At 42.1% G+C, this 25,189-nt stretch overlaps 1 protein-coding gene across 1 annotated transcript; it reads right to left on the minus strand.

Moving 5' to 3' along the window:
* Positions 1–2,405: 2,405 nt before the first annotated feature.
* Positions 2,406–6,270, minus strand: LOC147451014 (putative pentatricopeptide repeat-containing protein At3g01580). Its single transcript, XM_086519962.1, has one exon. The coding sequence runs from the start codon at positions 5,702–5,704 to the stop codon at positions 2,684–2,686; it is 3,021 nt and encodes a 1,006-aa protein (XP_086376088.1). The 5' UTR covers positions 5,705–6,270; the 3' UTR covers positions 2,406–2,683.
* Between the last annotated feature and the right edge of the window lie 18,919 nt (positions 6,271–25,189).

Genomic DNA, 25,189 nt, shown 5'->3' on the forward strand with positions numbered 1-25,189 from the left:
GTATCCCACCTGCAAGATGCCACTCTCATCAAGCATTGCTTGCACTTCCATCGATTCCAGCTAGTTCTCGTTCATGAAGGAGGTAAGGAGCAAAGATAGCACCATGCGTCGTGATCAATAATAAGAAAGTGTAAAGCATATATATAAGATACAAAAGCAGAAATAAACTTTGAGTTACCTTATAGCTCGTGTTTGTTTTTTGAGCTACCACTACCAATCTTCACATTATCTATGTTGCAAAGATCTCGTTTTCTTTTCCAACTCCCTAGCATGGTGTCTTTCTCACGCAAACTTATGATCTTCTTCCCAAGGCTTTGGATTGTCTCTTTGTTTGATAAAATCTTCTGAGTGCATGCCTCGTTAAGTTTCTTCATTTATATGTTCTCCATCACTAGGAAGTCTCTTTGCTTTTCTGCTTCAATCCTTGCATTTCCAAATATTCACTATAGCTGAATCCATTGATGATAAAGTGCAACAAGAGTGCAAATGGTGGACAAAAAGTGGAAATAAGACTATTATCCCAAAAAAAAAAGAGTACAAGAGCTTCCCATAAGTGGAAACTTGGAATGACATCATAGGAGAGACAGTGGTAGGTTTGTGGTCTTTATGGGATTAGTGCCCACAATTCTAGGGCAAGGGAAAATACATTGCATAGGGTATTAGTGAATTTATGCTTGGATCAAGTGAAGGAGTACAATATTTATACCTATAGTATGAGAGGGTTTCCATGTGCGTGGAGTAAGGGAGCTCATCCTAATTAATTTGTTGCCTGTCATATATTGACAACCAAGTAGAAAAAGAGCACCTTCAACTAAGCCGGTTGTTTTTTGTATTAAGTGGATTTTTTTGCCAAAGCAAGTGCTATTTATTTTTCTCTTTGTTAACTACAGTTTTCCTACATTGGTTCTTCCAATGGCTCGTTCCCACGTGCTTGTGGTTTTACGCAAACCTCCTCAAAGTGGTTTTTCACTTGTTTATTTGTGCCCCACCAAAGATTTGCCTTACACTTTGTGAGACCCTCAATCTTCATCAACCATGAGTCTTGACTCGATGAAGGTAGGCAATTGCTGAAAGGAATCCTAAATTTGGGACTTAAAACAAATTTCTAGAGCTGGTGGTGGCCATTTACCAAAGTCCTTGCAACTAGAAAAGGATATAGAAAGAGATTGAAAAGAAAAGGAAAAAAACGCCAGATTTCCCGTGAAGTTTGTAGATATTTTCAAAATGCCCCTAAATATTTCAAAAAAAATCAAGATAACCTTGCTCCATTTTTTTGCAATAGAGATCTATCTTTGATTATCTTGGACAAAATAATCTGCAATTGATATCACAATTAGAGGCATTTGTGTCTACAAATAATGACCCATTTCATCTCAAGAGCCCATAAAATAATAATGACCCATTTCCTCTCAAGAGAGACCCAATCTTCCTATGGAGAGTTGAAAAGAATAATGTTTTGGGAGATCTTTTCTAGATTAGCAAGGGTATTTTGAGAATTTTTTTTTAAAAATAAGGGCATCTAGGAATGTTTGGCAAAAAAAATAGGGATATTTTGGGAGTTTCCACAAAATCGAAATGTCTGTTGATAATTTTACCGATACAAGGTGAAGAGTCACATTGGCATTCTAAAACAACTTAATGAAATGACCCATACGAGGCTGTTAAATGAAAGGAATCTTTTTATTTTCGACGCACTAGAGGGGCCAGAGGGGGTGCTTATCCCTTCCGAATATAAGCCATGAAACATGGTCAGGCAAGGGCCACGCACCATCGGGTAAGAGCCACGCGTTGGCATCATCATGGCCACCTAATTGATGCACCACGTGCTGGGAACCGGAGAGAACTCGTAGCAATTAGCCCTCCTCCTTGGGTGACCCATCCGAGGAGGAGGATGCACTCGAGTGTCCAAGGGCAAGAGCCCTAGCAATGTGAACACTAGGTGAGCTCAAGCGTCCCTCTAGAGGTGACCCAACAAGGGATTTGAACCCACCACCAGTAGGTTGAGAGGCCAAAGCCTTACCATTTGACTAACTCTTTGGGGACAAATTATAACATCAAAGTAAATTTGAATCAATCAATACTACACATCAAATGTATGTGTAACTCCCTTCTTCACTAAGGCTTGTTTTAGAAAGCCAAAAATAACTATAGGAGCTCTCACATTACAAGGCTTTGCCTTGGTTCCTTTTGACATGAGGAAAGAGAAGATGATTTGATTCACGTTGTAGATGCATGGCAGAATTTATAGACCTCAATGATTCCTTGACATGTGTGTGATTTTGTTTCTCATGCAGAGGGGCACTAATCACTACTTTTCACACACACACACACACACACACACACACACACACACAAAAACACAAAAACTTCTAGCCATCTCTTGCAAAGATATGCTGACAAACAAGGGTTATCTGCGTCGATATAAACAAATTAAAGCTTCTTTTTGGGCACACTTACCTCAGGGGTGGTTCACAATAAATAGAGTGATCCCCTACCTTCAAGTCTTTGTGTGCGTACATGCTAACGGCGTCCTAGACATCATCCCAACAAAGGTTGGTGTTGTCAGGCTGAGGGACTGCACATGTACCTAACCTAGAAAACAATCACACTAGAAAGCAGATGCATTAAAACAACAAAAGAAAACCCCCAATCAAAGTCATCAGATGCTATCACTACTAGCTCATCATGATTCAAACCGAGTTCTAATGCTATATGTGTTCTTATTACATTCTAAAAAAGAACTCTGAAAATGAGACCCGTCTCTTTTAGTTGGATAATGTACTGAGCTTATGGCTGCCTTTTCAGCCCCGTCGCTTTTGGGAAATGCAATTGGCAATGCCTCTGAATAAGCCCAAACTTGAGGGATGTACCCCTCCCTCTTCATAACACGATTAAATTTGTCCAAGCAAGCGTGCAAATTGATGCCATCAGGTCTCTCAAAATCTCCTACAGTAAAGCTATGCAAGTTATTATTCACCTCAATAACTGCTTGTCCAGGTTTCTTCCAAGCTCCAATGCTTTTCCTTTGCTCAACTAGTCCATGTACATCTTCCCACATTCCCGCATCAGCATATAAGTCTGACATGAGTGCATACCCTGCTGCAAAATCAGGCGCTTGCTGTGCCGCTTGCTCAAAGCAGTGCTTGCCTAAGCCTACATTGCCGTGTGACTTACAAGCAGAGAGGAGAGTTAACCACCCAATTAGATCAGGATCCCCAGGCATACTTTGAAGCATCTCATTTGCTGCCTTTAAATGCCCTGCCCGCCCAAAGAGGTCGACCATGCAGTTATAATGTTCAGCTTTAGGAAAGTTTTTGCTTCCTTCCCCGCTATGATTGAAGTAAGCTGGCCCTTCATGAATATAGCCACCATGGCTGCAGGCAGCAAGAATGCTTGCGTACGTGGTCTCTTGTGGGCGAAATCCCGATATTTGCATCTCTACAAAGTACTCCCTGACCGAGTCAGAATTTCCCTGCAGTGAAAACCCAGATATCATGGCTTCCCACGAGACCCTGTCTTGCTCTGACAACCTTGAGAAGACATTGTGAGCATCATCTATGCTTCCGAACCTCGCATACATATAAACTACGGAATTTCCAAGGTAGACGTCAGAATGAAATTCACTCTTGACAATTTTATCATGTATCAATTGTCCCTGACGTAATGCTCCTACATTGCTGCATGCTTTGAGAATACATAAAAAGGTGACCTTGTTGGGTTTCAGTCCCTTTGTTTGCATCTTGTCAAAGAGTTCAAGCGCGGAGAATTCATGCCCATGCTGCACAAAACTTGTTATTATAGTGGCCCAAGAAACATCATCTTGATGTAGTAGACCAGCAAACACCCCATACGAATCCTCTACTACATCGGATTTTGAGTACATATCAATGAGGGCACTTGCAATAACATCTTCATTATTAAGTCCAGCTTCTACGACAACATGGTGTATATATCTGCTCTCCTCTAAGGCTCCATTATTACAACATGCTTTGATTGTGCACAAAAAGGTCACAACATTGGGCTCCATGCCCTCCTTCTGCATGTTTTCGAAACATTCAAGAGTATTGTGTAGGTTTCCAGATTCTGCATGTGCTGCAATAATGGAAGACCAGGATATCAAATCTGGTGTCTGCAGCCTATCAAATACATTCTCAGCTTCCATACAAGTCTGACATTTTCCATACATATCAATAAGGGCATTTCCCAGCACCACATCGGAACAAAGCCCATGTTTGAGTATATGATGATGTGCAAGCTTTCCTTGGGCTATAGCGGAAGAGGAGGTACAAGCTTTCAAGATGTGAAGAAATATCGCTCTATCTGGTCGTACCTCTTTTTGAATCATGTCGTCTACCAACTCGAATGCCAAGGTACTGCAACCAGAATCCGAATATCCCGAGATCAAGGCACTCCAAGTTACAACATTTTGATGTGACAAACTGTCAAAGACATTCTGCCCTTCTTGCGGTACCCCACAACTAAAATACATGTTTATGAGTGTGCTTCCAAGAGCTTCATCTGCATCAAATCCATGTTTTATGACATGGCTGTGCGCAATCTTTCCTCTCACTAAATCTTTGGTCATTATGCATGCCTTTAAAACACACAACAATGAAGACTTCTCTTGCTGAGCAATAATATCATTTTGCATCTTGTCAAATATATCCAAAGCCTCACGGCCATATCCTTGCTCAATGTAACTTGTCATTATTGCACTCCACAGAACAATATTTCGATCTGACAGACTTTTGAAGACGCTATACGACTCCTTCAAGCATTTTAGCTTGGCAAAAATGTCAATAAGAGCTGTTCCAATGGCAGGGTTTAGCTCGAACCCATCTCGCACAATCTTACAATAAATGTGGTCAACCTCCTCCACCCCACCAACGCTGCCACTTGCTTTTAAGCCGCAGATGAATGTAGCTTCATCTGGCTTTAGCCCTTCATAGATCATTCTCCAAAACAGCTTAAGAGACAAACAACTTTGTCCCTGCTGGAAATAACCTGCCATCATGATACCAAACGATACCACATCACGTTTCTTACATGCATCAAAAACTTTCTGTGCATCTTGGAGACTCTCACATTTGCAATAAGAATTGATCAAGGTATTTATCACCATCAAGTCTGAGTCTAATTTAGCTTCGACAATTTGGTCATATAAGAGTTGAGCATATGGTAAGGATTTTATGTTACCACATGCTCTTAGAACATATAAAAAATTCACTCTGTCCAAAATACCCTTGCCCTCCAACACCTCCACGAACAACTTAATAGCTTCAAGATCCTGCCCCTGTTCAACATATCCAGCAATCATAGCACTCTTTGACACTACATTTGCTTGCAATAGATCTTTATAAACTTTGTGGGCATCCTCTAGGCTACCGCACTGTGAGTACATGTCAATGAGTGCACTTCCAAGCGTAGAATCTGCTTTAATCTCACTTCTTAGAATTTGTTCATGTGCAATTTTCCCCTGTTCCAACAATCCCATGGTGGCACATGCTTTGATTATGGACAAATACATGACATTGTCCGGTTGAATTCCCTCACGATGCATTTTTGTAAAGAATTCAGAGGCTGGAAGGTTGTTAGCATGCTGGACATATCCAGCAAGCAGACCACTCCAGGAAACCACATTTCGATAAGGCAAACCATCCATAACCCTCTGTGCATCTTCAATGCACCCATGCTTTGCATACATATCAATGAGGCCACTCCCAATAAAGACATCACATTCGAATTCATGGTGGATGACCTGGTTATGGATGAGATTTCCATGTCGTATGTCTGCTAAGCAAGTACACGCCTTGAGAATGCAAGGAAAAATGGCCTGGCTTATTTTAAAACCGCCATGCCGATACAGGTTGTGGTACAAGTGAAGAGCTTTTTGATTCTCTCCTTGGTGGACAAGAGCAAAAATGATAGCATACAGAGTATGTGAAGTAGGGTTAGATACCGTACAGAAAACCAAGCAGGCCTCAAGCAAACTAGCCGATGAGGCAAATGCTCGAATAAAATGATCGCCCAGCAGAGAGGTTGAGTCCAAGTGCGAGTGGATTGCAAGGGATTGCAATAATCTGACAGGTTTTGGGTCTTTTCCCTTCACACAAGACTGCAAGTCATGAAGAAGTTCGTCCTGAAGAAGAGGAAATCCTCGCAGAACGCTTGCTTGTAGCTCCAAAGAGTTTCTGATGGTTCTAGTTGTGTTGTTGTTCGACCTCGCACACCCCGAAGCCAGAGCTACCCACCTGTGAGCTCCGAGGATTCTTTACTTACGTAGAATGCTGCTTTGTTACATCTTTCCTTCCCATGACCTTCCGTTGCTACTTGCGAAGGTCAGGTCAAATTCCCATGTTATATGGGTAGCGCTGCCTTGGAAGTTGGAGGTATCGAACCCATGCGCACTTAATGTTGTCATTTCGCTGCACACACAAAATATAAAAAAACTACGGTTGCGTCGCTGCCCTGCTCCTCCCCTTCAGCTCTTCCGCGTCCAACTCTCGTCGTCCAGAAAAGTGGGCACATACTTTCATCCGCCTCCCGCACTGCTCATCCTCTCCTGCTCTCTACCTGCTTCAATGCCCGACACCTGCGATTCCTTTGGAAAAGGGATCTCAATTGCTTCTTTTCTTTTTCCGAACTTAGCGTAGCTGGTACCCCAAGTTCTTCAACTTATTCAATAATCACGAATATTCCCTCCCTTTATGAAGGTATTTCCCTCCTCTAAAATGACATGACAAGACGGCAAATGCCAAGATTCGAACACCCGTTGATCATTGATGAAAACAGCTGCTCTAAGCCATCCGAGCAATTGCACTGCACGATGAATGTTGCCCTGAATAAATTTTCACAAAAAACTACTCAAGCATCCCCCCTCAAGGCTCATTTTTGAAGGGTGACCCTAATCATTCATTTGAAGGGTAAATTTTTACCTATCCTTCATTAATCTATATTTAGGCAAAAATTAGAAGGGCTACTCAAAGATTTTTCAATATTCTATCCTTCTTTTGAAGGATAAAAATATTTTTGCCCTTCACTGAAAGATAAAAGTGCCTCCGAAGGGCGTCAAAGTCTTCAAAAATTAGGCCTGTCCCCCCTTTCCGCAGTCATGGCCAACCCTGCTCCTTCTGCTAGCACATGTCTGACCTACTCGCTATTCTTTTAAAAAAATTTGCTAAGGAGAAGGGAATCACCACACTGCACCTCTACCCCTTCTGCGTCCCCTCCCCATCAAGTCGAGAGCCGAATCTCTTGCTCGGTCCGTTCGCTATAGGCCATGCTATCCCACTTGCTGGCCGCGACTATTCTCCCGCTTTTCTCCACTTTGGTTCCTCCCTTCTGAAGGCACCTCCTAAGATTCTATGTTTTAACAAATTCATTCACTTTTTGAACAAGTCATAAAATCATGAGGCCTGCCCTTGAGAGCAGTAGTGGAAGGTGAAAAAGATCATCATTTCAATTTGAGAGAGAGGTAGAGGTCACTCTCCAAGAAATTGCTATTCTATGAGTAGATTACAATAATGATAGACACGCATGTGCATGTATCTGTTTAAGAATATAGAAGTGTGTTCTCCGATATGCAGTACACAAAGACGAAGATTGGAAAAAGATAGTGAAGGATCGATTTGTGGATGTCTTAGCAAACTTAGGAGTGAGCTGAAATACAAATTGTAATAGAAGAGGTCCAAAAAGTTTCCCTTGAGATTATAGCCTTTGTAAAAATGTATGCTCAGGTTTGTCTCAAGTGCTAGAAACATCCAAAGCCATGGTTAATTGTAATGAAGTATCCATTACAATTTTGTGTTTTTATTTTTGGCAAAACTCACAATATGTGAGGGGGTTAGTATTAAGCAAAATAAAAAATAATAACAAGCAAAGACCCTGCTCACAGACAAGTGAGGGTATCAAGGAGACCATATCACATAAAGAACAATCATCATCCATAAGTGCCATCATCCATAAGTGCCCAAACAAGGAGGCAAGCCTCGGCTAAAACCATCAAACCATAACCAGAACGATAGCATATCGAGAGTATATTCGAAGCAAGGGCGGGGCCCATTGTCCCCATCACCTCAGGAGTTGCTCGGAGAGCCACCATGGAGAAGTCCTTGTCACACCGCCACATGCCATGCTCCAAGCACATCACCATCCCAGCAACAAAAAAGAAGATCCTTCGAAGAAGACTAGCAGCACATCACCAAAACTATGACCAAACATCCACAAGCTTCCAAGGAAGCCATGTCCCTTTTGATGCAATCACCTACTGACCGAATGAGCACAGCATCAGCAGAAGATCTAAACCGCTCGATCAAATCACCCAACCGGCCAGCCGCACACCAACAACCCTCGAAATCGAACCACCACAAGAACATGGTGGGGATGCCACCACGGGTCCTTTGCTACCACCAGCCAACGTCGTGCCTTCAACCACCACAAACCCCCAGCATGAAGAGCACTTTCCGACTTGGCGAGCAATTTTCCCTTCCAGACAAAGAGGGGACCGCCGCCCAGCCCCTCAGGCCCTACGAATCACACATGGGTTTCATGGCTTCAATTGTCTTTCCTTCGACTTCTCATGAGACTCGATGATCCTCTAAATAACATACCTCATGGAACATTTGCAAAGATTTTGCAGCTTTGATGCGCTTTAATGTGCATTAGTTTATGGTTTCATGCATGTGGGTTTTGATAACCACTTTATGCTAATTAAAGAAACGAGGCAAATACGTTTTATGGTTGTGTCCTAAGTGCCCTTATCTAGAGCTTAGTCACCCAATGTGACAAGCAGGGAGGCTCTTATTTTTGTGTGGCCTTCCTTGGAGGTAGAAAAAGACCAGTGTGTGATAGACCAAGATGACCGAAACGTAAGTCCATTGCTTGCTTTATTATTAAGAAACATTTGCTATCAGATCAATCGAATAGTGACGCTTCTCAGCTCGTGCGGTTATCGATATTTGTTGTAGGATTCACACACACACACACACACACACACAGAGAGAGAGAGAGAGAGAGAGAGAGAGAGAGAGAGAGAGAGAGAGACGATATTCCTACGGAATTGCACGTGCAGATGAGGGAGAGGACTGAGACACGAGGTAGGAGAACTGAGACACGAGGTAGGAGGCTGGTAGTAGGTTCAAAGATCGCTTCAATGCTGAATGCCAACTTGTAAAATCTCCGTTTCATAAACCTCAATTTCATCAGCCTTCCAAAAGCTGATTAGGCCACCAGATAATGTAGCTCTCTCCCCCTCTAGCGTTGGATGGGACTGAGCTCTCTCTCTCTCTCTCTCTCTCTCTCTCTCTCTCTCTCTCTCTCTCTCTCTCTCTCTCTCTCTCTCTCTTTCTGTGTGTGTGTGTGTGATGCACTAGCTTTGCTCTCATTCACAACTATCCCTCACTCCTATCAGACACAATTCACTCTCTTTTGATCCCTCTCACAGACTCCACTACCAGTCTCATGACTATTTGACACCCCCCTTGTCAAGTGGGATCAACAATCCACGATCTTCGAACGATGTGGACCATCCGTTTATCCTCAAGAATAAAAATATTTTGGCCGGTTGATCTCCCGCGACTCGAACCTACCACCTGCTCCACCAAAGGCCATGACTCTCCCATTTAGCTATTGTGTGCCACTTGAAATGGAGGTGTGAACACTATATCATATAGCAAAAATGACGAGGTGGGGATCACATGTGTATACTTGGAGATCACTTTGGGATCGGGGTTACACTGTAATTACTTTGTAATGGGTGTGTTCACAAGGTGATCACATGTTGATTGGGATTCCACGGGGATCACTTGGCGGTCACTTGATGTTCACATCAAATATACTTGGGGTTCACTTTAATTGTGACCGATTGGTGATCATTTTGGGATTAATCCGCCATCAGACGGTGCAAAACCAATCTCGCCGCCCCCAATTAATAGGGACCATTGATCCCACCTTACAGAGGGGGTGTCAAATAATCATGAGGTCCTACCAGTACTTTCCCCTTGCCTTGATAGACACACGCATTTATTGCTTGACACGCAGAGTGATTGGGGCCTCTTGAGAGTTTATATTTGAATTGAACACTCAAGAACCTTAGTCATTTAAGCATAAAAATCACCTCAAGCTTTGGGCAAGGTTCCCACAAACACTCTAAGCACTTTAGTTAGCAAGCTGACAAGCACCTCATGCTTGGGTAGGATTCCCACCTCAAGGTTAGCCCTAGCTTGCCTAAGGTCAAGGGACTTTTTAACACTAAATTTTGGAGGTCTTTAATGAAGCTAACCCTAAGGTCTTTTAAGCTCCATTAGATGCACGTTGCTCTTTTTACCTCCTTTTGGACCCCTATTGAAATGTGTACATCTCTCCTCTTGGTCCCTTGGTGAGGTAAATCTAGAAGCACTTATTGCACATTGCTCTTTGGTAGACTGTTTCCTTTTGGACCCCTATTGAGATGCAACCATTTCTCCTTTTGGTCCCCTATTGAGATGGGTCTAAAAGCACATATCTATATCCTAACTCTTGTTCCCCTTTTATCTTCCCATATTAAATGATCAGTTTAATATGAGAAAACCATTTGGTAAAGTTAAATATTATATTTTATGACACCCCCATGTTGGAGAAGCTTCATCTGCACATTTCGAGTTATGTGGATGTGGAAGAGTTTCATATTATGCCACTTAAGGGATGTGATGTGCTATTGGGTATACCATGGTATTTTATGTTTATGCTATGGTTGCTTCTTACAACAAAAAAGACTACCCTTATACATAGAGGAGAGACTCATGTCCTAGATGTAAAGCTTCAAGGCAAGTTTGGTCCAATTGCTTCTACTTCTGTTATTTCATCTGTAATAAAGAATGATCTTTCTACGTACTTGATCTTTGCAAAAGAAGTACATGAAGCTACATCTAATTTGTTTACCTTAGATAGAGATAGGACAACTTTTTTTAGTGGTTCAATGATTGTTTTTCTAACTCTTTTCCATTGTAGTTACCTCCCGAGAGATCTGAAGATCATAGCATAGATCTTGTGCCAAGTTCTACTCCACCAAATAGGCCACCGTACAGGGTTAGTGCAGCCCAGCAAAAAGAGATTATGAGTCAGGTCAACAAGCTTTTAGAGGAGGGGTTGATTCAGCCCAGTTCATCCACTTTTTGTTCACCAATACTCCTAGTGCAGATGAAGGATGGTTCATGGTGCATGTACATTGACTACCACACTATGAAATTCTTGATCAACTTGAGGGAGTGGCACTGAGGATAGATTTAAAGAGTGGGTACCATCAGATATGCATTAGGCCAAAGGATGTCCATAAGACTACATTCATGACATCATTTGGTCTCTATGAGTTTCTTGTCATGCCATTCGGTCTCACAAATTCTCCTACCATGTTCAAATTTTTTACCACATAGAAACTTTGTGGGTACATTCCTTGATGATATGATTGTGTATTCAAAGTCTAAAGATGAGCATAGGGATCATTTAACCATTGTTTTCAATGAGCTATGCTAGAATAGGTTATTCATTAATGCAAAGCAGAGTGAATTCTTTTTGGAAGACATTCACTTCCTTGGGCACAGTGTTTCAAAAGATGGGCTACATATGGATCTTGTTAAAGTGGAATCAATTAAGTCATGGCCATATTTGAAGTTTGTATGTGACATTCAAAGGTTCCAGGCTTATGTTCCTACTACAAGAGCTCTATTTTGTTGGGATTGCTTTCCACTCCATGCACTACAAGGGAAGGGAGTTACTTTCAAGTGGACAGCCAAGGATGTTTTAGCCTTTAAACACATGAAAGAAAATATGACTTCGGATTTAGTAATCATTTTATCGGATCTTTCAAATCCTTTGTTGTTCAATGTGATGCATGTCGTTGAGATGTGGCCACAACCTTGGTGCATTTCTTATGCAGAATTGCCAAGTAGTCTCATCTGAGAGCAGAATTTTTGTGAAGGCTGAAACAAACTTGCAAATTTATAAGAAGGAATTGTTGCAATAATTCATGCTCTCACTAGTTGGAAGCACTATCAGCTAGGGGCTAATTTTTTTGTCCAAACAGATCATCAAACATTGCGATAATTTCTCACACAAACCAAGTTTTCAAAGAAACACATGCCATGGGAAAACATCCTGTCGATATTCCATTTTTAGATTGTGCATGTGGAAGCAAAAAAGAACATGGTGGCTGATGCATTGTCACGAAAGCCCCAAATTTTAGCAGTGTCAATTCCATACCATTGTGAGCTAGGAAAAACCAAGACACAATATGTTGAAGATTTAGATTTTGCAAGAATTCATGATCACCTTATTGATGGGCAACATCATGAGCACTTTACACTTAAGAGTGACTTTCTCATGATGCATGGAAAGTAATGCATTACTAAACGGTTATGGCCAAAGTGTTTTAATGGAGAGTCATGCTCCACCATATGTTGGGATTCATGGAATTGATGCAATAGTGAAAGAGGTTGACGCATTCTTCTATTGGCCAACTTTACGCCAACATGTTGACACGTGTAAGATCATGCTTAATATTCCGAAAAGTCAAAATTGACAGGCAAAAGCAACCAGGATTGTTGCATCCATTTCCACTTCTAGATAGGCTATGGGAAAGCACATTGATGAACTTTATCTTTGATCTTACTGATAGGCTCTGATATGGCGTGTATGGAAGCATGCAAGAGAGGGAAGGAGAAGGGGGATGGGGATGAAGGAGAAGCTTCATGGGAGTTAGGTTAGTGGAGAGAAAAGTGAGAGAGTGAAGTCAACTCTCTCACTTTCTCTCCCTATATTCATTAGGAAGAAAAATGTAAGTAAGGGTGGTTTCCCACAGCCACCTGGCCTACACCCCAACAAACTCCCACTTGAAAGTCATGGTGGCCAATAGTGGCATTAGTATATTTAGTCTATAGAAAGTTGATGAAGCATCACCTAGGCTTCATCCTACACCCATAAATTCTATGCAATGTGTAAATCGCTTGGAGGCTAGGCTCTTCGTGGCAGCATCTGCGGGGTTGTCATCAGTGTGAACCTTGACAAGCTCAATGCACTTGCCAACCAATGCATCTCATATGACATAGTATATGACCTCTGTGTGTTTTGACTTTGAGTGAAACACCAGATTCTTTGCCAAAGAAATGGAACTCTGACTATCACAATGCAATACTGGAACCTCATGATTGCCCAAATCTCCCACTAAACGAGCTAACCATATGGCTCCCTTGCTTGCGTTAGACACAGCAACATATTCTGCCTCAGTGAGAGATGAAGACATGCACTCTTGGATACACGATCTCCAAGAGATAGATGCCTCAACAAACATGAACACATAGCCAGATTTGGATCTCCTACATTCCACACAACCCGCATAATCCGCATCTGTATAACCTACAATAGATGCATCGCTGTTTTCAAAGCGTAAACACTTGCTAGCTGCTGAAAAATATGGCACGTTTGCCATTTCCTCTTTCTCAGTCTCTGTCTTGGGGGAATCTTCCTTGCTAAGTTTAAAGTATTCTTGCATTGGGGTACTCAGTGACTTCCCCCCTTGCATACTAAAATGTTGCAAGACTTTTTGGATATACTTTTCTTGAGATAATTCAAGAATTCCACGTTGCCTGTCTCTCTTGATTTGCATACCAAGAAAGTGATTGGAATTTCTCAAATCTTTCATGGAAAATTGATTGCTTAGCATCTTTTTCAACTGATTGATCTCATCAATTGATTTGCTTGCGACGATAAGCATATCATCTACATACAAGATCAAATGATTAAAGAACCATCGTTCAACCTCTTGTGTACAAGCAGTGATCCTCTTGACTTCTTATGTAACCCTGAGACTGCATGAATTTGTCTAATTTTTTATACCACTACCTTGAACCTTGCTTGAGGCCATAAAGTGCCTTTTTAAGTCTACAAATCAATTCTGCCCTCGTTGGCTTTTGGGTTTCACATACGAAACCCTTTGGTTGTTTCATGTAGACATTCATCTAGATCCCCATGAAGAAATGACGTGTTCACGTCCAATTTGGACAAGTTCCATTAACTGGATAGCAACCAAGCCAAGCACAGTGCGAAGTGTAGTCATCTTGACTACTGAAGAGAAAATCTCATCGAAATACACACCTTTTTGCTGCTTGAAACCCTTGGCAACTAGACGAGCCTTGTACCTAAGCTCGGGATCTTCTGCTGTATACTTCTTTTTGTATACCCACTTGCAAGGTAAAGCATTTTTGCCTTTTGGTAATTCAACCAAATCCCATGTCTTATTAGCCACAATCCAATTGTATCTGATTGCATAGCCTACTCCCACTTAGCGCTATTGTCCATTTGTATAGCTTCTTTATAGCAGGTTGGCTCTCCACTGTCAGTGACCAAAATGCGGTGTATACCCGGCTCAAACCGTTGGGATGCACGTGATACTCTTACAGAGCGTCTCACTGCCCGAGTACTGGACTTTGCTCTCTCTAGAGGAATAGTAGTATCTTGCACTTGAGGATTAGGTGCAACACTACTGAACTGAGTTGGTTCGGAGGATACATCCTCAAAAAGAACGCATCTATACTCAACTTCTTTAATGGGCTTCTTGTGCATTTTGATTCATTGAAAATCATGTGTGAGCTACGAATAACTTTGTTGGATTCTGGGTGCCATAGATGATAGCCATCTCTCCATTCGCACCATAGCGGATAAAAATGCATTTGTGTGACTTGGGATCTAACTTGCCACAAAGTTCTTTGGGCACATGTGCATATGCCTCACATCCAAATACACGTAAATGCTCATAGATTGGCATTTTCCCAGTCCATAATTCCTCTGGAATTTTGAAATTCAAATGGGAACTAGGTGACTTGTTGATGATGTGCACTGCTGTCAAAACAGCTTCCCCCCAAAACTTTGGAGTAAGCTTCACCATAGACATCATAGAGATAACTCACTCTTGAATTGTGTGATTCATTCTTTTAGATATTGCATTTTGTGCAGGTGTGTATGGAGCAGTAAACTGCCGATGAATGCCTCTTCTATTGCAAAAATCCTTGAGCTCCGTGGAGATGTATTCTCCACCATTGTCCATGCGAAAAGCTTTGAGCTTTTTTCCAGATTGGTTCTCAACCATGGCGAGGAATTCTGGAACGTTGAAAAGACCTCTTCCTTACGCTTAAGGAGATACACCCACACCTTTCTAGTAGAATCATCTATGAACGTGAGAAAGTAGTTTGCCCCCCTAGAGTTTTATGTGGCATTGGACCACACAAATCACTGTGCACTAAGTCTAGGGGTTCGCCTAGTTTCTTGTTCAATGGCGAAGATGTCAACCTAGTCTGTTTGCTGTATAGACAATGCTCACACAATGGAAAGTCTGTGTAATCTAACACAAGTAGCCAAAATGCTAAAGTGTTTTCATTCCCTTTTGGCTAATATACCCTAGCCGGCTATGCCACAACTCAGTAGATGGCAGCTCGGCAACATAGATAGAGTGTTCGTTGACACTCAAAACAAACATAGAGTACAGGGATCCGTTTTTATGACCTTTCATCATGATAAGGTTGTTCTTGCGGATCATCCAAGAACAATTACCAAAGACTGTAGTGTAGCCAAGATCATCCAATTGCCCTATAGAAAGCAAGCTCGTTGTAAGCTTGAGCACATGTCTGACATTTTGCAACACAAAAGTAGTGCCATTATGCATCTGAAGTTTCACATCACCAATGCCATTAATGTCAAGCTCATAGGAATCACCAAGCTTGACTATGCCATGCATGGATGCATAAGAGGAAAACCACTCTCTATGCGATGTAACATGAAAACTTGCACCATAATCAAGAATCCAATTCTGTGCATAACCCTCATCATGTGCAACCAAAGCATCTGGAGTGAGATCTGAAGTGAAAATGAGAACATCTGAGGGATCTGTTGTCACCTCTGCATGAATCTTTGTTGTCATAATGATCATCACTAGAGGAGGAGCATCCTCTGCTGGAGTGGTAGGTATGGGAGACTCAACCACATTGAGCTCCTTAATCTTTATCGTACTTTTACCTTTGCAAGAATTATCCTTTTGCATGTTTTTCTGATCTCTTAGGAAACTGCGACAATCTTTTTTGTAATGACCCTTCTTGTGACAATAGTAACACTCGACATTTCTGGCACTGCGGTCTCTACTTGAGTTCCTGTGTCTGCTAGGATTATGAGGATTTTTCTCTCTACTTTTGCTTTTGTATTTTCTCCTATCACAGCCTCTTGCCTTCATTGAACTGCCAGCCATATGTGCATCTCCATGAGTAGCACCGTCGATAGATTTACGTCAAATCTCTTCAATGAGCAATGCATCTGTGACAGCATTGAACACTAACTTGCCATTTGGAACCGAATCGCTAATGGTTGTGCAAAAAATGTCCCATGAACTGGGTAGAGAGCATAACAAGAATATAGACTTGAGTTTGTCGTCAAACTCCTTAAAGCCCTGAGATGTCAATTGACTGAACAAGGAGTTGAACTCATTTAAGTGATCAGAAACTATGCTACCTTCTTTCATGTTGAGCTTCATAAGCTTTTTCATGAGAAAACCTTTGTTGGATGCACTTTTGCTCTCCCATGTTGAACATAAGCTATCCCAAAGTTCCTTGGTTGTTCCCTATGATAGTGAAGAACACTGACTCGGCTAGATCTAGATGTATCGTAGCCATGGCTCTCGCATCCAAAAGCTCCCACTGAGCTTGCGTATAGTCATCATCCTCTGTACGCTCTTTCAACGATTCTGATAGGCCTTTGTTTGTCAAAACATCTTTCATGCGCTCTTTCCACATGGTGAAGTTGCTGCAATCGAACTTGCGAATGAAATACTCCTCCCTTTTCGAAAAAGAAGCCACCATTGACAAGAGGGTTTGAGAGGTGCCAAACTATGGCGAAAATCTACAAAAATTTGGGCAGAGTAACCTTTGTATCGAGAGTAAAATCTCAATCAAAATAGGCTCAAAAGTGCCAGCAATGAAAGTCACGACTCACGGGAAGGAAATCTGGCAGAGTCTCTTTTGTATGAGGATTCAAAACTCAACTCAAGATACGCATAAATGTGCCATTTGCACTAACTAGGCATCAACTGCACAAAACCACTATTGTGTGACCACCAACTTGGAGTCAAAATCACAAGTATCTGTTCAAATACATAGCGGGGGTGCCGTAAATGGGGACTCTGGCTACCTCTATAACCAAAGGTGTCTCACCATTCGAGCACACCCCAGCTCAAAGAAAACCTCATGCTATCGACCCTCCAAAAGGCTAAACAAAAGGACTAGCCACAGTCTCAGAAAGAGCTCTTCAGGTCCGAGTCTCAAAAACGGCCGAGAAAAACTGCCAAAATAGCCAAAAATGGCTCCACACGTAGTACAATGGATAGTGTCTGCAACTCAACATACATGAGTGAATCGCGCTCAAACAGGCGCCAAGAGCTGCTACATGCAGCTCAATAGCACTAGGTGTGCTCACACAAAAATACATTTGTCAACGCATGGCCACAGAGAATCTGTTGTCGAAATGACTGCCAAATCGCCTGTGAAAGCACTGTGTCTGGAAACCTAGAGAATTTGTGTGTAAACCGGCTGAAAAGCCCCCTGTAACATGTAACCTGTGTGTCGGTGTCTCTATGTGTTGATTTCTGCTGCCGGGCAGAAATACGCTAGTCAAATAGCCGCCAAAGGTGTTGTAGCCAAAAACCGTGCCGTACAACACGATCGGTGAGATCGATGCCGATGCCGGGTGTCACTCCTCTATGGTAGAGATACCTCACCCATGTGTGTGGCAAGTACAGCTGTCGATCGCGAGAAAATGTCGTCCGCGTGAAACCAGTGTCGGGTCGGATGTCAAAAATCCGCATGTAACGGGAGTAATGTGGAGCCGATGCCGAAGCGTGAAAGTTGGGGTCGAAATGGCTCTAATCGTCGATGTTGATGTCGTCTCCCGTCGCCAGACATATAGCCGTAGACGATGCTCGAAGATTGAACTCGGCCGATGCCAGATGACGTCGGGCTTACTCGCGTGCACTTGCACACATCGGTGTGTGTGCACATGAGCACACGCCAAAGAACGCTCGGTCTATAAATCTTTCTCTCGCCCGCTCGCTCTCTATCTCAAGTTCACACACTCTCTCTCTCTCTCTGAGCTGCTATCTCTCAAATACGATCTCTCACTCTCTACTCAAGCTCGATACTCGGAGTCGATGGCGAGAGAGACCGGGTCAGTCGAGGATTTGTGGTGGTGGGAGTAACTCCTTGCACACAAGGTAGTATGTGAGCTTAAAGTTGAAAAAAAAAATCGATTCGCTGTTTTTTGATGAACTACAGAAGAATGACGAGTTCTGACAATTTTCGGGTGTGTGTGTGATCAATTTCCCGAGGTCTGGTGTGTTTTGTTGTGGCTCACGACTGCTACTTGCCCCTTGCATCCTTTTGATTGTCTATTGAGCTATTGTGCTCCCTTTTTCCTTGAAGCTCACGGGCCTACTCTTTCTCTCACTCCCTTACTTGGTTCAGTGCTGCTCGTAGTGCCCCACTAGTTGGGCCACTCAAATGACCATGTAATTTTTGTGGGTTTTATGTGTGTTTGCAAAGGCAAGAGCCTTTTGAATAGGAACCAGATTAGCTAATTGCTAATCTCCCACTGGTACGCCCAATTCCATTGTGACAAATTGTGAAAGCGGAGAGTTTTTTCGTGTGAAAGCTCATTCAAATTAAAGGGGAAGTGTTCCATTGCATGCGAGAGCTCTTGAGACATGCATAGACGTGTTTTCTCTGCTCAATATGATCCAAAACAGAGAATTATAGTCTGCTACATTTATTTGCAAGTTAAAATTTCACGCCTAAACTGCAAGATAACACCATGGAAGCCTTAGGGAATCCTTGGGGTGGTTATACAAGAGTTTGGGCACGTGTCAGCGACCAAAACAAAAAATTACAGGATGCTAAAAGTAGGTTACAACTCATCAAAAAGCTTTTAAAATGCAAGTGAATCCGTCATAGACATGTACTTTTGACCTACAAGGTTTTGGTGTTGTTATGCTATCAAAATTGGGCCAAAAAGCTACAATTTCAGCCCTTGATAGGTTTGGACAGCTTGGTGAGAGTTTGATCTAAGTGTTCAAATCGTCTATTCTCAATTGAATAAAGAAATATTGAAAGGGGTGCCAGCCTTTGGTGTATATAGGATGGCGATCTTCGTGTGCACAGTAACATTCTAGTCATTGGATATGTCTATCTTCTCTCTTCTTCTCAATCCTCTGTGTAAAGTTAATAGTAGGTAATTGAATTAGTATCACCCTCCAATGTGTACTGGCCAATTGTACTCTACATAGCCAAGACTCTACAAAATCTGCATTTCCTTGAGCCACTCATGACTGGGCACCCAAATCCACATACGACATTTTAGACATGGTGTTTTGCACCACAAATAGCCTCTCAAACTCATCTACGTTTCTACTAGGGATTGCGTAATTATTTTGTTGCCTCTTGTTTAGACAATCATGTAAAAGGTGACCATGTCTCCCACAATTCTAGCATACTACATTTCCGTGTTGACTTGTATTGTCACGTTGCACATTTCCACGACCTCTTGGACTCCCCTACCTCAAAAATTTCCTCGACCACGTGTGTTCTATCTTCTATTATTACTGTGTTGCTTGGTGGTTTCCTCTTTCTTGAATACCTCCATGACCTATATCGCATCCTCTCTCTCTTCCTCTATTGTTGAAGAGGACGTGTTTAGAATTATTTTTGCATTGCATAGAGGAGTCTTCCTCAAGTTTCTTCTCTTTCACAATAGTAAGGACACCATATCTGTAAATGAGGGAAAGTTCTCTTGAAGATAGATGCCAGTCTTTAGCTATTTGTATTCTAGACCCAAACCTCGTAGACATACTTCAACCTTACCATCAATATCAATTGTAATACCAATTGATGCAAGGAACTCACATATATTCTTTATCTTCAATGAGTAGTCATTGATAGACAATCTTTTCTTATGCACTGTATGCAGCTCAGTCTTCAATTGTAGATTTCTTGCTTTTGTGTTGATCACGTCCAATGATAGTAAGGTGTCCCAAGCCTCCTTACAGGTGTGAGCATCTTGTATGTGCCCAATCATGGTGTCCTGCACACTCACAAAAAGCCAATACATGACCTTCCAAGCTCCCTAGTTCCAATCTTTAAACATTTTTATATATGCATTAGTTACACCTTTTTCTAGTAATGTTGGTGCTATCTCATGCTCTCCATCAATGTACTCCCAATGCCCCTCAAAAAATTGGTCATTCTAAACTTTCAGGCGTAGAGGTTGTTCTTGTCCATGTTCTCACTAACAATCTCATTAAGTCCATCGTTGTTGGATGACATGTTTTTGACCCTTCACAAAGTCTTTGTGCAACGTGCTAAAAATAGTCACTACCAACTATAACCACATTATAGCATACATACACGTATTTCACAATACTAGATAGTATCCATGAACACTTCAACCCAAAAAAAACTTTTTGCATCACAAAGATGTAGATCTGTAAAATCTAGAACCTTAGCGTTTCTGCATGCGAACACACTCTAACTCCAAAATAAGGGACGAAATGCACCGACGATGGAAGTAAGGAGAGAGCTTGAGCGCTTGCAAGCACACACACAAAAATAGATGGATGCAAAACCCTATTCTTCTTCTTTTTTACTAACTCAAGATAAGAGGTCTACACTGCATAAGAGGAAAAATATGTAGAGCATGAAGCAGAAGTCCATTGCATCCTTTATAGACATGGCTATGGAGAGAGAAAGAGGAGAAGAGAAGATAAGATGCACGATTGGACAAAAACGAAAAGAGAGTTTTGGATTAGGTTTTAGAACCTTTAAACAAACTTACAAGTTTTTCACACATTGTGTCCGCCCAAGTTGGGTTGAACCCAACAAGCGCCCCCGTCAACCAAACTTGGTACTTTTTCCACTATGATCATTTACCCTCTTGACCTAAACTTGCCACACTCATGACACACAGAGTTTTTGGTATACTCAAAACCGTGAGTTTTAGGTTTTCTCACAACTTGATGCTACTATCAAGCTACCAACACAAGGGTTTTTTTGTTTAGGCCCAAACCTCAAGTTTAGGTTAACCTGTTAACCTCATGAGAGTGGGTTACAAAACAAGGTTGGCTTTTAAAATCATAGGAAAGGTGTTCCCACCGGTGATATCTTCATTGTCGTGGTAGTATATATAACATTCATCATTTCATTATACATATATACATCATCTTCGTCACGCAAGGTTTGTGTGAACATCCTCCAAGAATAAAACAAGACAATGAAAATTTTGATACTAAGAACTCAAGAAAAAAAAAATTGAGGTGCAGTTGTGGTTTGTACAGTCAACGATGACATCACTCTTTTTAAAAAATGATTTTTTGATGTGCTGATGCTCTGCCCAAACGTCATCGATTCCTACTCTTGTTCAAAGTCTATAGTGCTGCTTGGTTGCTCGACACCCAATTCACCTTATGGGCTGATCCAACTATGTATGTGTGTGTGTGTGTGTGTGTGTGTGTGTGTGTGTGTGTGTGTGTGTGTGTGTGTGTGTGTGTGTGTGTGTGTGTGTGTGTGTGTGTGTGTGTGCACAAACACGCACACACACTTATCTAGACAAAAAACCATGTTTAGCTATTTCTCTATACCCCACCATGACACCAACATACACTTAGACATCCTTAAGATACACGAGTTGAAACTGGACATTGATGTCTCACACACACACGCACACATTATTTGGACAACAGATGTTGTCATACACATACACATAATCTCGATAACAAATAGTAGCCACAGTGGTTTTTATTCATGGGTTGATCTTTATGATTGACAGATAGTCCTTGTATGCTCAATGACTCATACTCACACTTGCCATCTATGACTATTCAGGTTTATGCATTGTCTTAGATTGCTTACGTCCACACACACACAAGTTGCTGGGCTCATTGAGTTACAAACCAAAGGGCATCACATGACATACATGCTTGTCCTCTAAAATTCCGCACATTCTCAACAATTTTGTCTGTTTACTCTTAGACATGAGGATTGTCTCATCTCCGTGCCGAAAGTCATTTCATAATAAAGGATGTAAGTGTGAACACTCATAAAAACCACATGCTAATGCTCTTATCTACTCGCATGCTATAAAGCACCAATTTCCCTACTCACCTACCTACTCACACTTAACGCCATCTTTTTTGTCGGCCTACCTCCTCACGCCATTGGTAAAAAAATCACCCTTTCGAGCTTATCGCACATGTGTGCCCCTCTGCCTATCTCTCAACTCGCATCGATGCACCACCATGTTTGCTTCTTACTCGCCAGACTCTGGCTTGATCATGCGTCTGTTTACATACGTGTCTTCCCCAATGTTACACTCACTCTCTCTCTCTCTCTCTCTCTCTCTCTCTCTCTCTCTCTCTCTCTCTCTCTCTCTCTCTCTCACACACACACACACACACACACACACACACACACACACATAGTGCTAGCTAACACAGGTACGTGCACCCTGTTTGCGGATACACTCTCCATCATCCTTGGATTTCAAAACTAAGTTGGAGCTACTGATATGAGGATTGTTGTCCGCAAGGATGTCCTTTGCCTTGTCCATATCGACAATTAGGACGACCAGTATGATATCATCAGTATGTACCTTGAGGATCGGAGTACCTACAGTAAATATTTTTCACCTACATGGTAAATACAAATCACTTTTTACCTACAGTAAATTTTTTTACCCATGGTCAATATTTTTTACTGCACCATAAGTATTTGGTAGGTAACAGTTCACTGTTACTAGAAGCAGTGATTGGGCATCAACAATGCAGTTACAGGAGGAGAAAAGGGGAAAATCTTATGGTAAAGGTGAGTCAACAGGGATAAAGACTTTTGAGTTGAAAAGAGACATGCTGATTTTTTCAAAGAACACATGTCAAAAGAAGCCATGGTTGAGGATTTTTTGAGAATTTGATATTCAGGAGGACCCAGCTGCCACCTCCCCCCCGCAGGTCCCCCCCTGACATGTGCAGAACCTCCAGTTTCAACAGCCACCTTACCTGCTCTTAAATGTTGGTCAAGGCCTTATCCCCATGTGTCACAATCAGAAAAATCAGCATTTACCCTCCCCTCTCACATCACTCTAGAGAATATCTTGATGGTGACATATCAGGTGACCTCAATCTGTTGACCACCCTAAGCAAAAAGTAACCCCAATCAGCGGATTTAAGCATGTTTATCCCTAATCCTAAACCCTCTCAGAAACCTATATAAGGAGGCCTTCTCTCACTCAAAACCAACACATCACCCACTTCACCAAGCAACGAAGCTATGACGACATTGCTCACAACGAGGAGCTATGGATGGAGCTCTACTCTCTCTCCCTCTCTCTCTCTCCCTCTAGTATGCTACATTACTAGCCCTAAAACCTAAATAAGGAGTCTTCTCTCATGCTCCATGGCCACCATCCTCGCCATCATTCTCTAAGGTATTGATGTGTTGCTAGTAGGATCATACCTACTTGCTGGGTTGATTTTTCTTTTTGACAAGGGATTATGCCATCCTTGGCTTGCTTCTCTATATCCTTGTTATGTATGATCAGATGCCGTTGTATTGTTAAGCTGATGTCTTGTGTATATATATGCTACATAAGGTCCCTAAGCTTCGTTTCTATGTGTTTTGCCATATGTTTTGATGCCATCATAATGCCAGAAGTTTCACTTGCCTATGTGCACTATGTGTGAGGTCCCTAAACCTCTTAATTTACGGTGGTGCCCCCTTTGTTTTGTTCTTTGCTTGTTTGCATCAGGCGTGGTTTGTGGAGTGTGCACGAGTACAGAGGCCACCCGATTGCACTGCTCTTTTTCCCGTTATCATTTTGGTGCCCCCACTGAGGAGGGCTACACAGACCTTCAGTCCACAAGCAATGAAGATGTGCAATCTACAACATGGACGAATGGCGTGAGGAGTTTGCAAATTGGAGAACAGAAGAGGAGGAGGCTTTAGAGGCCTTAAAAGCTTTCATCGAGGTCTTGTTACCAGGTTGCAGTGTCATTGAAATTCAAGAAGTAAGTTCTTCTACATGCCTTGTTCATGATCGTCGCCAACGAAGGAGAGTGAGAAGAAGAGCTTGATATACCTCTCCTCTCAACCTATGAGTGCTCCAGAAACCTCCAACGCACACGAGCTTGAAATATTCTACATCAACATAGACGAAGGTACTGTGACACACATTAAGGGAAGAGAAAGCATCACCAGACCTCTCTTTCCTGAGGAGCCGACTAAGAGGAGGAAGATCACCTCTACACCTAAGTGGCCCAAAGCCGCAGCGCGTGCTCAAGCGTAAGGTAACACTTGGCTTAATCTCATTAATAAGGGATTACATGACCACTACAGGCAAGAAAAAGGCTAGTGAGCAACCAACTTCAACCTCCAACTTGCAACCACGACTCTCACCCCTAAATCCTCCTGAAGGAAAGAGGCGAAGGCTTGCCTACAAGATTGCCGCCCGTCTGCGAGTGCTCCCAGTGCACTTTGTGAATCCAGACACCACCAATCCCAAGCCAACCTCCTGTCCGCGTGAAGATCACTTTGGATATTGTCCAAAGTGCTTTGGAGACCGGGTGAAAAGCCTCCCTGCCCTACCTTTGCTGCTAATTTTCAAGAAGTTATCTCAATCTAAGGAAACTATCTTAGTTGATGATGTGCTACACATTAATGGTGTCACTTTCATTCGTCATGCTGATTATGGTAATAGCATCCAATTGTTGCTTGCTAAAAGGCTCAGCATTGTACAAAGTGTTGCCATCACGCCTTACGTCTTCACAGATGCATCAGGAAGAGTCGAAGTGATCTGAGGTGCTGACCTTCTGTGGCTGATCAGGCTCATTGGTCCCAAGGTGGTGCAACTAAGCTAGGCTCTTGTGTGTAAGTATGGATGCCAATAATGAGAATGATGATCCCCGCATGTTTCCTTTCCATTTTGTGCGTCATATCCGTGTGAATATTTGTATTGATAGAAAAATCTTTTATTAGCAAAGAATAGCCCTGTTGTTTGGAGCCGAGAGACTTGGGGAAATCTTACGCTCTCCTCATCCTGTCATTCTACCCTTACTAGACTATTACCATTCCTTTGATGTGTCGAT

The sequence above is a fragment of the Adiantum capillus-veneris genome, chromosome 9 (genome assembly GCF_014529385.1).
Source record: "Adiantum capillus-veneris isolate H3 chromosome 9, ASM1452938v2, whole genome shotgun sequence".
Taxonomy (NCBI): Eukaryota; Viridiplantae; Streptophyta; class Polypodiopsida; order Polypodiales; family Pteridaceae; genus Adiantum; species Adiantum capillus-veneris.